At 35.8% G+C, this 16792-nt stretch overlaps 2 protein-coding genes across 2 annotated transcripts; one reads left to right on the top strand and one right to left on the bottom strand.

Annotated features, from left to right (window-relative positions):
- Positions 1-6436: 6436 nt before the first annotated feature.
- LOC109188370 (B-box zinc finger protein 22-like) lies at positions 6437-10179 on the top strand. The gene is made up of 3 exons (XM_019339015.1): positions 6437-6833; positions 8432-8860; positions 9196-10179. The coding sequence occupies exons 1-3, from the start codon at positions 6651-6653 to the stop codon at positions 9469-9471; spliced, it is 888 nt and encodes a 295-aa protein (XP_019194560.1). The 5' UTR covers positions 6437-6650; the 3' UTR covers positions 9472-10179.
- Positions 10180-14352: 4173 nt separating this feature from the next.
- Positions 14353-15638, bottom strand: LOC109187389 (probable receptor-like protein kinase At1g33260). The gene has a single exon (XM_019337573.1). It carries the CDS (start codon positions 15636-15638, stop codon positions 14619-14621), a length of 1020 nt encoding a protein of 339 aa, XP_019193118.1. The 3' UTR covers positions 14353-14618.
- Between the last annotated feature and the right edge of the window lie 1154 nt (positions 15639-16792).

The raw sequence follows: 16792 nt of genomic DNA, 5'->3' as shown, positions 1-16792 counted from the left end.
TTGGAAGATAATGTAAGAGTGATTAGGAAAGAAAATGTGGGAGTGGAGAGAAAAAAAAAAAGAAAAAAAAATAACAAAACAAAAATTGAAAAAAAAAATAATAAAAACTTGACACGCTACACGCGCGCGTGCATGTGCAAACGCGCACAGCCAATGTTGTTTTTTATTTTACTTTTTCCTTTTTTTCTGACATTATCCTTGAATTTGCAGAACAAATATTTTCACAAATAACACTACCCCACATTTGTTATTATCCCCATCCAAGATAATTCATCTAACAATAACTCCATAATATCCACTGATGTGGATGCTCTAAGTGTTGAAGGTCGAGTGCTCGGTCCCGACCTAGTCCGATCGAGGCAGAGCAATTGGTACTGACATCTAGTCGGCCACTTATACTACCCTAGTTCGGGACTTAGGTCGGGAAAATAAGCGATCGGGTCAGTTTTGAACATATCGGGCTTTACTCAAATATTAGACTCAATACCGATCAAGTGTAGACTACAACACGATCAGGATAATCCGTATCAGTTTCAAAATGTGTTGCCATTTTCACATGGTGGATAATGACATTTTTGTAAGAACATGCCTACTATTATTATTATTATTATTATTATTATTATTATTATTATTATTTTACTTTTTAAAATGTACCACTTACAGCAATGGTTTTTCTTTATTGAAATTGCCAAAAGCAAGGCAAATTTTAAAGTTAATAACTAAAAAAGGATTAATGTCTTCTTTCCCAACAAAGAAAAAAAAAAAGATTAATGTCAACAGTAAAAATGTCACAGTATTCATATTCATATATACTACAATAATGATACAAAGGAAAATGCTATTTTTTCCTTAGGTATTTTCCCTCCAAATATTTACCTTCTAATGTGGCTTTCATTTATATATTGAATGCCAATGAATTGACTGATCTCATTACTTATTTTAAAAATAAATTTAACTATCAATAAAATAATGTCACATCATGATGACAAATTATTAAAAAAAGTATAGGAGGGGTTATAGCATTGCTCAATGACAAAATCCTAACATTTAAATGTGAATGTACTGTTATTGTTGTATAACAATTAAAACATTGTTAATAAATTGATTTATTGATGAAAAATTGTAAATATTTGCATATTTTATAATAATTATAACAAATAATTTTAAAATGCGATAAGTTTATAAAATAAACTTTTTTAATTAACAGTGCGAAAAACATCATTATGTAATTTTGCTTTTTTTTTTAACCTCTTAGATGTCTTTTCTTTTTCATTTTTTTGTTTGTTGGGGGGGGGGGGGGGGGGGGTTGTTACAGCTTAAAATTTCTAAAGTGTGATAGTGTAATTTTACGACACCCAACACCCTGTCTAATTCTTTCAATCATCCGTTTCTACACCAACTACATTTAGTCAATTATGTATACAATTGAAGAACTATAGAGAAGTGGTGTGTTTTGTTCATGGATCGGAGTTAGACATATGAAATGGGAATAAAAGTCATACATATTGTTTGATCGATAACTTTTTAAAATATAGGTATAGACCGAATTTGATTTTCTTAATTTGTAATTACAAAACTCATTAATCCAAATCACATATCATTCCATTAGTTCAACATTATCCATCATCACTTAATTGCCTCATCATTTCGTCTCATACTCATTCAACTCTTTTCACTTCATCGACTCCCTCACTGCATTACATACTCATTTCATCTTCAATCTTAAAATCAATTGCCTTACTTTTTTATATTTATATTTTTAAAATATTTAATTTGATTAATTATATGGTCATACATAACTAACCACCAAAATTGGTAATCATTATAATTTCACCATACTACTAACCATGCATAATACTTTCACCAAAATCAATTTTAATTATCAAATATTTAATTCTCATCATGATTATGATTCTCATGTTGGAACCAAACACACTCTAAAATAATCATGGTGGGAGAAAACAACCCAGGCTACCTCCTAGAAAAGATAAATATTGCATTCAAATTTGTTTATCTATAAATATTTATGATTATTTTAATAATTTTTAAAATATTATAATCATCGTCGTCTATTTAAGTATAAACAATATAATCATTTTAATTATTTTCACGTCAATGTAACATAATCGATAACTATCAATTATATCTGAAAGTACGGAGTACCTAACAAGAACAACACTGGGATGTGTAAATGTATCCCAATTCCATATTATTTGGCTTCAAAATGATGATTATTACTCCGTATTTTGTATGGATATTTATATTTTAATGTATCTTACTGTACTAATGGGGTGTTTGGTATAGAGAGAGTAAGCGAACATTATATTATGAAAAGGAAGAGGGCTTTAAATAGCCTGAGTACACCAGCTCTTAAGCTAATAACATGGAGAATAAGTCTAACGCTAATAATATGGAGACTAACTCTAACAGAGTCAGACAAAGTCTAACCACATAAAATAAAGTAAAATAAACTGAACTAATATACTACTCCTTTATACGCCCCCGCAAGATGGTGGATCCATCGGAGACACCCAGCTTGGAACGGAAGCCTTCAAATGACCGACGCGGTAGCGATTTGGTAAGCACATCGGCAATCTGATCTTGTGTACGAATATAGCTAACTGACAATGTACCATTACTAACAAGATCACGCACAAAGAAATAATCTAAGGCTAGATGCTTCATTCTGGAGTGATACACCGGGTTTTTGCAAACATAAGTGGCACCAACATTGTCACAACGCAATACTGGTGGCCTGGTGAGCCGTACCCCAAGATCGAGTAGCAAATTCTGTAACCAGACAACTTCTGCCGCAACATTTGCCAGGGCTCTATATTCTGCTTCAGTGGATGAACGAGCCACCACCTTCTGTCGAACAGACCGCCAAGAGATAACATTTGAGCCCAAGTATACAACATAGCCCGTAGTTGACCGCCCACCGTCATGGACACCACCCCAGCTCGCATCCGAAAAAGCAGTGAGATGGAGCTGCACACCACGGCGTAAAAATAAACCATGACACAGCGTACCTTTAAGATAACGCAGCACCCGTTTCACCCCTTGCCAGTGTAGTAGTGACGGAGAATTCAAAAACTGAGACAACCGATTAACAACAAAACTCACATCTGGTCGAGTAATGGCCAGATATTGTAACCGTCCAACCGCGCGACGGTACAAGGTGCTATCAGCAGACTGTTGTTTTGTACTCCAAACATCTGAGAACAACAATTCGAGAGGTCTCGAACTTGACATTGTGGTTTCATGGAACGGTAATTTATGACTTTTATTACTGAGACAAGACTTCCATTGAAAACCCAAAATAGACCCAAACGAAAGATTGGCACTTCTTAGCATTTGAGTCAGTGTTCTACTGGACGGGTGACCGAGGGTATGATGCCAACTAGCAAGACTAGATTTATTGGTTGTATTTATTTGAGGTGGAGATGATAGTGGAGCACTATACACATCATGGACGTTCCTCCCGTGCAGAAGTGGCGCCCCCGTGAGCCGATTCTTCACAAGAAAATGAGTGTCAAAAAACTCAACAGATACATGATTAGATTTGCAGAGTTTTGAAATAGAGACTAAGTTGCGTTGTAGTTGTGGAACACACAGGACATTAGATAGAGTAAGATGACGGGTTTTAGTTGGGAGAGAAGTTTTACCAGTGTGAGATATAGACAGAGAATTACCGTCACCCAAATGGATCTCATCCGATCCACCATACTCAGAGAAAGACTGTAGCATAGAAGGGTCCGAGGTGGCATGATGGGACGCACCTGAGTCAAACAACCATGGCGACTGAGAGTTCATGGTTGTAGTATTCACTGCGGGATTTTTCCCGAACCTATCACCTGTAGAGACATTATTGTCTCTCAAAAAACGTTGCAGCTTACGGCATTCGCGAGCTTCATGGCCATTGAAATTACAGAATTTGCATACCACATTTCGGCGCCGTTGATTGGAGTTGTTGGACCGTTGGTATTGATAAGACTGCTGACCATTATTATTCCGGTTGGACTTGTAAGCATTTCGACTATTTTGTGAAAAACCAAACTGGCGTTGGGTGGTATTGACCGTAGCAACCAGCGATTGTCTAGCAGCATCTTTCTTCTTCTGTTGCCTTTCAAATTCTGTGAGCACGTCCTTGAGTTCTGAGAATGTAATAGGGACTGGCCGTATACGTAGGGCAGGGACATAGTCATCATTGAGTTGAGTAAGAATGTGGATTACCAGGTCTTGCTCAGTAATTGGGTTTTGAGCAAGTGAAAGAGCTTCAGCAATATTGAACATTTCATCAATATATTCTTCAACTGGACGGTCATTTTGAGGATTAGAAGCCAGTTTGGTTTTTAGTGAGACAATGCGAGATGGCGACGAGCTTGCAAAAGTTGTAGTTAATCGTTCCCAGGCGATAACAGAGGATGCCGCAGAAGAGATTAGCGGTTGGATAGTGTCGGAGCAGCTCCCTAAAATGGCGTTGAGAATGGTTTGATCTTGTCTAAACCATGTGGTGTACTCTGGATTAGGGTCCTTTTGTGATGTATCACGGAATTGAGCAGGAGCTGGGGAGGTGCCGTCAATGAAGCCGAGTAAATCAAGGCCAATAAGAGAGGCTTGAATCTGCTTTCTCCAAACTTGAAAGTTGGAAGACGTTAATTTAATAGGGAAATTGGCTGGGGCAGTGAGTTGAATGACTTGTTTCTCTGTAGTTGTTGCCATTTAGAGGAAGGCAGGGAAAAAAAATTAATTTGCTCGTTAGAGTGTGGCTTTGGATACCATATAGAGAGAGTAAGCGAACATGATATTATGAAAAGGAAGAGGGCTTTAAATAGCCTGAGTACACCGGCTCTTAAGCTAATAACATGGAGAATAAATCTAACGCTAATAATTTGGAGACTAACTCTAACAGAGCCAGACAAAGTCTAACCACATAAAATAAAGTAAAATAAACTGAACTAATATACTACTCCTTTATATTTGGTTGGATGTAATTGAAATTCTTTTCCTACTTTATTCAATGACAATTGGCAAAGCAAATTACAGTGTTTGGTTGAAAAGAATTGCAATTCATGGGCACCTCCCTATGAATTGCAATGCCCATGAATTGCAATTCGGTGGTTGTGGGAAGAGGAAAAAGGGAGGAAATGATAAAAGTACCATTAATTATTACTATTATTATTATTACATAATGACATTTTAGTCTTTATATCACTTTTTTCTTTCCCTACCAATAATTCTATTCATCCCTACCAAACAATGTAATTTGAATTCATACTTTATTCCCACTTTATTCTTTTCCCACCGAATTGCAATTCCTTTCCATCTTAATTCCTTACTCCCAACCAAACGGCCTGTAAAGGCCTAAAGGGTACAAAGTAAGAGTTTGATTTTCTCATTTGCCACACTTTTGGAGTACTTCATTATTTTAATATATATTAATCGCTAATATCAAATAACTAATTTTATAAAAAAATTAATTATATATTGTTAATAGGGCTATTAACGAAACGAATATAATCGAACGGGGGTTGTTCGTGTTCGTTTGTTAAGGTTTTTTGAGTGTTTGTGTTCGTGTACGTTTGTTAAGGTTTTTGAAAATTCTGTTTGTGTTCATTTGTTAAGCATTCATTAGTGTTTGTTAACATTCGCGAACGTGTTTGTTAACATTAACGAACACGTTCACGAACATGTTCATTGATATTTGCAAACATGTTCGTTCACGTTCAAAAACATGATCGTAAATGCTTAATAACCAAATATATGAACATGTTCATGATCACAATTCGTTCGTGAACAATAAATAATATATGTTCACGAAAAATAACCAAACATGTAACACAACTACAAAGTGAATACAAACAAATATTAAACGAACACAAACGAGCTTGTTCGCGAACATTATTAAACGAACACAAGCGATCTCTTAGCAAACGACTTACAACTGTTCAGACTCTGTTCGTTTATAAACCGAACTCTAAATTTTGTTTGTTAATGTTTGTTTACCTTAATAAACGAACGCTTACCGAACACGAACACGAGTAGTTTACCGAAAGCTCTGTTTATTACCACCCATAATTGTTAATACAATATGCTGACCAAAACGATTAATGCAATCCGCTATTAACTAATCAATCTACTAACCACTGATTGTTAATTTATTATCATCCAATTAAAAGACTAAACTGATAATTAAATTACACATTTATGTTTATATATATTATATATGCTCAATAGTAACTACGAGCATTCAGGCAACACTGCCAGTGGGCAGTGATGTATGCGGACCACACCGGCGTAGTTCTGTGCACCCGCGGCCAGCGCGGCTGGGTCCAACCGTACAAAACATTTACTATCGCCGCGTGGCCAACCTCCTCACCAATATAAATTATTCTCAGCCCCAAAATAATAAATATTAATAAACCTTTACCCCTTTATGGACTTCCAAAATATCCGTCCATTTGCTTAATAACTTAATTGCTTCTCCTCCTCCTCCTTAACTCACTGTCGTTCTCATTCTCATCTCTTTACTTTCCCAACTACAAACGCAAAACCTCTCAACTTGCACATATCAGATATTTTTTCTCAGCTAGGGTTTATCCGGGACAGAAGTAGTTGAAGTGGTGGAACGCCGTGGAAGAAAGCGGAGGATGAAGATTCAGTGCAACGTGTGCGAGGTAGCGGAGGCGAACGTGCTCTGCTGTGCCGACGAGGCGGCGCTCTGCTGGTCCTGCGACCAGAAGGTTCACGCCGCCAATAAGCTCGCTTCTAAGCACCAGCGAGTTCCGCTCTCTGGCTCGTCTTCGTCGATTCCCAAGTGCGACATCTGTCAGGTATTTTTGTAATTATCTCATACTTTGGAGTTGGTGAATTGTTTGTTTGTATTTTTATTTATTTTTACCGTTGTCTTTGTGAAGAGAAACATTTTGGTGGATATGAAAAGCAGTAGTGTAATAGGCGTGCTGGAATTGCATTTGTTTTTACTATTGTGAAAACATATGTAAATATGATTTGTTCAAAGGAATACGTTTTACAATTCTTTTAATGAGTCTCTGGACTAGTATATTTTAGCCTTTTAAGAATTGAAGGTGTGATTACTGCTGCTATCTGGCTTCACTAAGCGCATAAAAAGATCTAGCTCATGTTATAGACTTAGTTGAAAGTGGATAGGAAAGAGGGGAGTTTCTGCTCAACTGTGCCTTATGGTCAATAATACATGATTGAAAGTATGCAAAATATTTCATAAATGTGGGATTTAAATTGTTGATGCCTTCACTGACAAGTCACAAAAAGCTGAGCATAAAGTCATTTGTCTCAACCTCCTGTTGTTGATGCTGAATGTGAATGAATGAGAATATATTATGTGCAAACCTAGATGCCAAAAACCACAGGCCATTAAGTAAGCCAACTGTTATTAATAATTCTCTTAATAAAGTGCTAAATGAACAAGCTTTTAGTATTTCACTTAAGATGATCTGAATGTCGTTTTGAGGTTACTGTTTTTATGACAATCATGTTGGTAGCTGTCTCCCATACTATGAAAATAAACCCCACATCTGTGTGTAACTTGGGCCTAAATTTGTGGGTATTGGTGAGTGTAAACTTCCATTGTATTTATGCCCATGTCCAGATGGTTCCAGTGTTCTTGCCCATTATTGAGTGATGTGATGCTCAACTGACAACCTTCTTGTCTGTGCTGAGCATGTATGGGGAGTTAGAGCCCAGCCTCGCTGAGCACATTTGGTTGGCCCATTAAATGAGCCTTTTGAGTCATCCCCAATGCTTGTTGATCACACTACTTGCACCTTCTTTGGGGATGTAGAGGGGGAAGGATGGTAGAGGCTTTGAGGGGTGAGGTTCTGTGTTTCCTATAGTTACAGAGTAAAACTCATTTTTCTGAGATGGTTTTGCTTAATCCTCTATATTTGTGTATATTATCAACAAACTTCATCATAGTGATATCAAAGCAAAAATTTTTATTATTTCAGTTCTGAGACGAAATCTTCGTCCTTTTGTGAGTTTTGTCTTCTGGTGTCTTGTTCAGAAAGCATGGATGCAGTGCACTCATCATCTGCACTATCAATGTCCTTTCCTTGTGTGGTTAACATTGTGGTCATTCAAATATTGTGTCAATTTGACTGGAGTTTATCTGTTTAAGGAAAAAGGTCTTCCAATCAAAGTAATAGATGGCGCATGAAGTTTGTTGATAATATATCACATTATTTTTTAACTTGACTTTCAAGTGCCCCCTTTTTTTGAACATTGCAAATGGTGTACAATGTTTTATTGTTTTGGGAATTGGGAGTGTGTACAAACTCAAGCTCCAAATAGATTAGGACGTCCAGAAAATGTAAAAGTTTAACATTATGGGCACTGGGCAGGACTGATTTTTAATCTTTCTGATGCTTATGAAAGACTGTTGTTATTGTAGGAAGCTGTTGGCTACTTTTTCTGTCTTGAGGATCGAGCTCTGCTCTGCAGGAAGTGTGATGTTGCCATTCATACAGCCAATGCTTATGTCTCTGCTCACCAAAGATTCCTGCTTACTGGGGTGAAAGTAGGACTTGAACCTACTGAACCTGGTCCGTCTTCATCCTTGGGGAAGTCACAGTCTGGGGAGAAAATCTCAGAGCTGGAGTTTCTATCTGTTTCTAGGAGAAATCCCCACATGGCATCTGATATTCAGTATAATAAAGCATTACCAACACAAATCACTGAGGTCGGAAATTGTGCACCTACTAAGGCGCCATATGCTGGTGGTTCTGCAGCTGGAAGTATTCCACAGTGGCAGCTGGATGAATTTCTTGGATTAAATGAATTCAGTCAGAATTATGGTTATATGGACAATAACTCATCTAAGGTATGATGCTAATTCTACGACAGCATGTACCTCCATTCTATTTCTAACTTCAATTGCCATTTATTATCAATATTATCATTTATTCTGTTAGTGCAATGGCTTGTCCTATGAATCTGGTTTTCCACACTTCTCTCACCACCCCACCATAAAAATTACTCCGTATAAATTTGCATCTAAGTTCAATTACACAAGTCCAATGTTGCACACTTTTATGCATCTTAGATTCTTGATGTTGTTTTGAAATATGCCCGTGCACACACACACACACAGAGACAACAACAGCACCAGCCAATAAATTCCCTGATTTGCATCTTCTCTTGAATGGCTCATATCAGGCTGATAGTGGGAAGCTTGGAGACACTGACTGCTCCGCTACTTTGAGAGTCAATGAGGAAGAGCTGGATGGTGATGAGTGCTTGGGTCCAGGGCTTGATGCATCCTGGGCAGTTCCACAAATTCCTTCCCCGCCTACAGCCTCGGGACTTTATTGGCCTAAAACTAACCAAAATTCATTCGATTCTGCAGTCTTTGTGCCCGACATATGCTACTCCCCCATGCAGAATTTTGACAACCAACAGCCAAACAGAATGAAAAGGAGAAGACAGTACTAGTGTATTCCCCACCACACTCATTCAAGAATAGGGAATTAGGTGTTTTTCAGAATCTCTTCTTTCTACCAAGTGTGCTTTAATGGTATCAGAAAATTAGGCTTCCCACTCTTAGCTGAAGATATTCAACCATATGCTTATTCCTGAAATTTAGCATCTTGTCTGCAAGAATCCTCTTATTCCATCAGTACTTAGGATTATCAAATTAAGTGGAGATCATGTTGTGTTGCAACCTCATTGTTTTTAAGTGCCATGAAGGAGATTATTCTATACGGTGTTCCTGGATGTTGAAAAACACAGATCAGAGGGCTGGTTAGTTCAAGTAGAGCATGTTCCAAGTCCTTTGTGCACCTCATATCTGTTGCAGGAAATTATTCAAAGATTGTACAAAGCTAGAGCAGCAGACAATTTCTTAATGGCTAACATGTATAATGTGGTTTTTCTTTTCTTTAGACTGTCGGTAGGCTTTGAATGTTTTCCAACAAAAAAAAAAAGGGATTCTCACTATAGCTTGTGGTCAATTCTTACTATATCCTGTTCAATAAGAAAGCTTCTTACTGGGGAAGGCTAGCATTTACAGTGTCAGGCAGGACTTGAAAAATGAATGGATATGTAAGTAGATAGCCCTACTTTATTTATTTATTTATTTATTTTGTCACGTTCTCTTTGTGCACCATGTGAATTGTGAAGTACTCTTTTTATTGTGTTGTCTCTTTTCATGTTACTTTATTAATTAATTATTGTGTATTAATTTATTAAAGGCGATTTCTGGACAATTTCTTTATTTTTTTTTTGGTGTAGCTTGGAGATTTTCACTGTCGGACATAGTGATTAATCCTCTTGTTGAATTGTAGGCACTTTTAAAACTGAGATTGCTGGCCAGCTGATCTGAAGATTTAAAGTAAGTTGCTTCATATCCAAGATCAAAGATTAAACTCTTACGTTTGGTTAAGGGTGAATGTGTCCACTTCCATCAATCATACTTTTCAAGTTATTTTTCTGGACAATTCCTGGCAATTCCAAACGTGTGGCGTTCAGACGATACATGTCGTGTACTTGTGTACCAAATATCTTGAAGCCATTTGATTTGTTCTTTTGTAATCTTATAATATAATGTTGGGATATGACAACATTGCATCAGATAATGACTGCACTTGAGGGTAAATGATTTTTTTTTTTGTTATTTTTATTCATTGTTTTTAATTTTTTTTTTTAATAATACTGAGTTTATTACCATGTATCTATTGAAGTACAAAAAGTCAATATCCACAGGTTTGAACCTGTGATCTTTTATTTGGAGAGCTACGGAGATGATATTGGGCTACAAGTTAGTTAGCTGTTTTAAAAATTCGTATTCTTTATTTATTTTTCTTTAATTTTTTACTCTCCATAAAGATAGAGAATTTTTTAAATTAATAAGAACTCTAAAAGGTCAAATAGTGTCGCCTGGTGTTTCGCTATTGTTATTGAGTTTTAGATTTGTTATAGTTAATTTATACTGTAGGAGATGAATAATTGAAGCTCTCTATATAGTGGTCTAGGGCATTGATTATGTAGGTGAGAAATCTTACTTAAGACTTGCTTCTAGCGATAAGGTGAAGTTTGATTTTTACTAAAAACATTGGAGGTTTGGATTGGATTGGATTTCTCACACACGTAAGTATACAATTTGATGTTGAATCTCAAAGTCATGCGGATGGAGGACAGGTTCATAGGGTTCATTATTCACTTTGGAATAAGGTTCATAGGGTTCATGATATAGTACATCGAAGATGGAAAACTTGAGTAACTTAGGTTATATATATAAAAAAAAGTTTTCAATTTTGAATTAAAAGTGTAATTGTTATTTCATAGACTAAGGTGCAATTATCAAAATGCATCCAAGACATCCCTATTTTTATAAATCTATACAGAAAGTCATTATTTGAATTTAATGTTTATGTACATTAAATTTTGTTTTTATGAATATATAGAAGTAATATTATAAATCATTATTACATACTAAATGAGAATAGATATGATAATGTACTAGCAGTTTAGTGTTTATGTACATTAAAGTATAAATTTATGATCATAAAAGACAAATATAATGAATATAGGCTAAGATGAATGTTATTAAATATGATACATCAGTTGATGTCGTTAGTGACTTAATATAAAATGACGTCGTTTTGGACTAAAATTCATCATGTAAGGTGGACCATGGTCCATGATATAATTTGCGTAAAAAGTGGGTCTTAGATTTAGACAATTATTATATTGTGGATCATGATTTACAAATCAAACCCATGCGCATTGTGGACTAGAATCTACCATGCGTATAGTGGACCTTGCCTAGATGGCTAGATTATGTATATGCAATAATATATATTATGTATCTTCAATTAACAACTTATGTATCTATTACAATTAACATATTATATATTTTTAATTTATTTAACATAACATGTTAATTGAATTTACACAATAGGTTAATTATAGGTTTTTTGGACTAGACTTCACAGTATAATTTGCGAGATTTAGAAGGATGAGTTCAATAATTGAGGTATGGTATTCAGTCCACGTCCACAGTCCACTTGTCCAACTTATTAGCATCAACAAATACACATACATTATCTACTTTATTAACTATTAAGACAGGAACCACACATAATTATAATCTTTTAAAAGAAAATATTATGATTCATGAATGGTCTTTAAATTAATTATATGAGAAGTTATTAATTATAGATATTTTTATTGTAGTTTAAGTGGTAAGAAGTGTAGTTGACATTGTTGAGAGCATCACAAATTTATGGGAATGTTTGATAAATAACTATTAGCTGATTGAGTTAGCGAGTTTGACTAGTTGATAGCATTAACTGATTATAGAAAGATGTTTGGTAAATTAGTTGTTAGCTGATAGCTGATTACATGCAAAATGACTTTCTAAAAAAATTATTTTGAACAGCTTTTTGAATTTTAGTGTTTTGTAATAATAATCTGTTACAAAAAGCTAATTAATCAATCACTTATATTAACTGTTTAACTAAGTCAAATATCTAATAGTGATCAAATAAGTTAAAATTAACTGATAAACTAACAATGTTACCAAACAGGTCTATATCTTTTTGTAAACATTTACTTTACATTGGCTTTCTTACTAGCTACAAAATCTTCTTTTAATCCCCTTGTAACACATGATTCTCCTATCAACACGTAATTACTTGAGTAGTATTGAAATAAGAAACGAGGAAATAAAACGCAAACAAACGAAAAATATGAAATGTGAGAAAAAACTGTACAAATGTAAATATGAATATAAATAAAAGTTTGGGAAGAATGAATATAAATAAAATACATGTGTAATGACCGACACCTAATCCCATAACTTCAAATATGATGGCACTCACCGACAATTTATCCCAACTCGGAAATGAAATCATTAATGTCATTTGCCTTCCCTCTCAATAGGCTTTAATTGAGCAACTTTTGAGAGAATTAAAGTAGATTTTAAAAATAAAGAACAAAAAATTGCGGCAAAAGAAGTGCTCAAGTGGCCAAGTGAGTAAAAAATAATTTTCGTACTAAAAGTTTATTAATTTAATTTTTGTCACTTTTTTGATTAAATTTGGTATATAAAATATTTCTAGTGTGATTTATTACACAGGAGGAAGATTATTATTAAAAAAAACTAAAATAAAGATTAATTTCCAGTCCATTCAAGTCACTATGGATTGCATTCAAGTCACTATTTATTGATTTATTGGTTATTTAAATAGTCAATTTATCTTTTAATTTTGATTGTTTTGTCGAGACCGAATTCACCATAAATCGAGTATGAAAGTATAAAATTATGTAGAAAAATAGTATGGAATAGTAGTATTGCTCGGAGCATTAGGCCCAAAAGGTATTTACAAATTAAGGTCCGAGATATTGACTCAAATAATACAAGTTATGCTAGGAATCAAACCTTAGTATGAGCTAAAGGTTAGGACCTCAAGCCATTGGACCAAAAAGGATTTAGTGTACCAAGGGATGATTTTTAAGGGGAAGAAAGGGTGCCTATTTATAGTGTAGATCGCCTCCCAGATGATTGACAAATGTACGACATCGGATTGCCTTCAATCTTGGCCATACACGATTCCCCCCACTAGGATATCAACGATCTCCACACAGATAAATTGAGCGTCCCGCCTTCTTGTAATCAAAATGCATGATAGCTTGGTGGTTTGGAACTTGTATTGTTATGCTAAAGGTTTTGGATTTGATTTCACATGGTAACACCTCTTTTGTTTATTTTACTTGGCAAAAATAGATACTTTGAGCTAATACTTTCATAATAAAATGGACCCCGGTCCTATGTCCTCATCAAATTTGTTCAAATGTAATATTCGAATTATGTTATCAATTTGGTTGGACGAAAGTTATTAATGTGGTTGGAAGATAAAGTTTTTTGAGACTATTTTTTGTAATTTCAGTCCATTATCATTGTCTAACCTTTCACATACTTGGAGAAACACATTTAAAAAATTTGTCATTTTGTGAGAGCGTCAATTGTTTTGATTGGTATTCAAAACTAAAGAAAAACACATGTTTGTTAGTGGCAGGAAACTTTTTGTTTGAGTTGGTCCACTGATTAAAACATGATTATCAATAGTACACACGGCTTTAGCCTTTAGGTGTTTTTTTTTTTAAATAAAAAATAAAATTTGTGTGTTGTGTACTGGGGTTGTACACGTACTACTATTCTAAATTTAAACATTGAATTTGGCATTTCCAAATTCCAACGAAATTGATTCTTTATAAGAATGTGTCGTCCATGGTAGTTCAATTACATGTTTATCATTTGTATATTATATGTTTAAAATTTGAACCTATTCGGATTTCTTTTAACCACTGTTAATTTAACTTACAAAAATTGTCCGGAAGAATCAATCAAATATTCATTTTGAGAAATTGTATACAATGCTCAAAGAGGCAAACAATTTCAAACCCCTATACAACTAATCACAATCTCATTATGCATATTCTTTTAACTGTTGAACATATAACCATTAATGTGCAATCCAACTATCGATTTTTAGTTGAGATAGAACACATGCTTCAATTCTAACTATGTGTCTTCACCCTGAGCTATAAAGTTTTGAGATAATTGTAAGCTTTTAATTTTAACACTTCTTCGTTGAGAATAGGAAGCCAATTGAGGGAACTTTGCTTCTCATAATTCCCAAGATATCTGATGCAGTTGGCCTTAAGCTTGGAGAATCACCCAGGCAAAGAGCCGCAATGGAAGCCATAGCCTTGGCTTCTTCCACCTCGAACTCCCCGGCCGCCGCTAGCCGCCGGTCCACCATTCCGGCAACCTTAGACTCATCCTTTAACATCGGACCAGCTTTGGATATCAGTCTCACGTTGCTGTCCGACGAAACAGCTTCCAAACCCGTAATTAGCTCGAGAAGAATGACTCCCAAGCTGTAAATATCACTCTTTTTTGTCGCGATTCCGGTTCTCAAGTAGTGAGGGTCCGTGTAGCCCGGAGAACCAAACATCGTCATCATCGTCCGGTTCTTCGCCGTCGCCGTCGCCGTCGACGACGGCGGCTGAACCGTGGAAGAGAATCCCATCTTGGCCGACCCGTAATCGCAGAGCTTGCAGTTAAGCTCCGAATCCAACAAAATATTGGAGCCTTTGAGGTCGCCATGGACTATCTGGGGATCGCATTTGTCGTGGAGATATTCCAAAACTTGGGCTAGCTGGAACGCTATTCCCATCCTGTTTCTCCATGGAAGAACAGAGCCGCCGCCATTGCCGTGAAGCTTCTCCTGAAGCGTTCCATTCGGGACGTACTCGAAAACAAGCACGCCTTCTTCTACACCTTCATCATCGGAATAACCTAGTACTTTCACTATGTTGTCGTGTCGGATCCTCTGCAGAATCTCGAGTTCTTGTTTATACATCGTGTGGAGCCGCTTGCTGCTGGTGTCAATGATCTTGATCGCTCCCAGGCTCGAATCTGGGAACTTGCCCAGATACACTGTGCTGAACCCTCCGAACGCGATCACCCGGGACCGGGAAAAATCCACGGTGAGTTTCTGGACTTCTTTCCTCGTCAGCCTCCTCGCCGATTCTTTCGTGTCCTTTTCCGCCTTCCTCCTCCGTGACTTCCGCCCCAAGCAACCAAACGCCATGACAGAAACCCAAAGGAACAAGAACAGAGAGGCAGTGATTGATAGCTACTAACTGGAGAGGTGGGGTGGTTTAAAAGAGAGAGGTGGCGGTGGAGTGAGAAGTGAGGGTGGTGGGTGGATCCAGGGCGTGCGAAACAGCCGAGAAGGAGGGAAGATAAATAGAGCCAAAATAGAAACATAAAAGAAATGTGAAAGACCCGCTGGACTAGTTCAATTGATTTGATCAATCATTAATATAATCTCATTTGAAAATCTGGGATTATTAAGAGATTTTACGAATTATAAGTGATGAAGATTTTTTGTGCCCAGATTATACACGCAAAGGTTTCATTATACAGGTAAAAGATAAGAACCTAGGAACTGATTGAACAACTAATGAAATCGCTCACAATTTATCTCTTTTAGTAACTCTTAAACAGAAATTTTAAAAATTTAAAATTAATCCGACATAAATTAATAAACTTAATATATTTTAAAAAATGCAAAATGGAACAGGAGCAAAAGGAACAAAGAGACAAAGAGCCCCACCACCCACGGACAACTATACTATTTGGTTGAGACTCGTGTGGATTAGAGATCTTACATATATACTCCCTCCTTTGACCCCTTTTATGTTAATTTTGTATTATGATCGGTCGGTCAGTCTCTTGTTGGAAGGCGCTCTTGGTTTATAGTTCCCAAAACCAGAGATTTTGTATAATAGTACGGAGTAATAAACATTGGGAATATATCAATTAATTATTATGAGTACGTCTCCGCGTCCATAAGATCACCTCATTATTAATTTGAATTTGAATTGAAAGATTAGGTAACCATTTTAGATTTCGACCAATTTATAATTTGTTATTCAATTTTATTCAAAAACAAAATCACCATCCATAACCAAGTGACTTGTAGTCTACTGGTATTGGGTTGTTTTCCTAAGTAGGAGGTGTAAAGTTCGAACCTCAGTTGAGGTAATAGTGTGTATATATATGTAGGGTATCCCCTTCCTTATAATAAAAAAAGAAATCACCATCCATATTTATTATCCCGCCTCTTCACATTTACTATTTTGTCTCTTCTTCTTGGATGAAAAATTGAGAGAATATGCTGATTATGACTCATGACCAAGTGTAATAAGAATTATTGCACCTTTGGTCTTCGAATTTATT

Source organism: Ipomoea nil, unplaced genomic scaffold (genome assembly GCF_001879475.1).
Source record: "Ipomoea nil cultivar Tokyo-kokei standard unplaced genomic scaffold, Asagao_1.1 scaffold1421, whole genome shotgun sequence".
NCBI lineage: Eukaryota > Viridiplantae > Streptophyta > Magnoliopsida > Solanales > Convolvulaceae > Ipomoea > Ipomoea nil.
The sequence above is the reverse complement of the archived record's forward strand: the minus strand, read 5'-3'. Positions and strand labels throughout refer to the sequence as shown.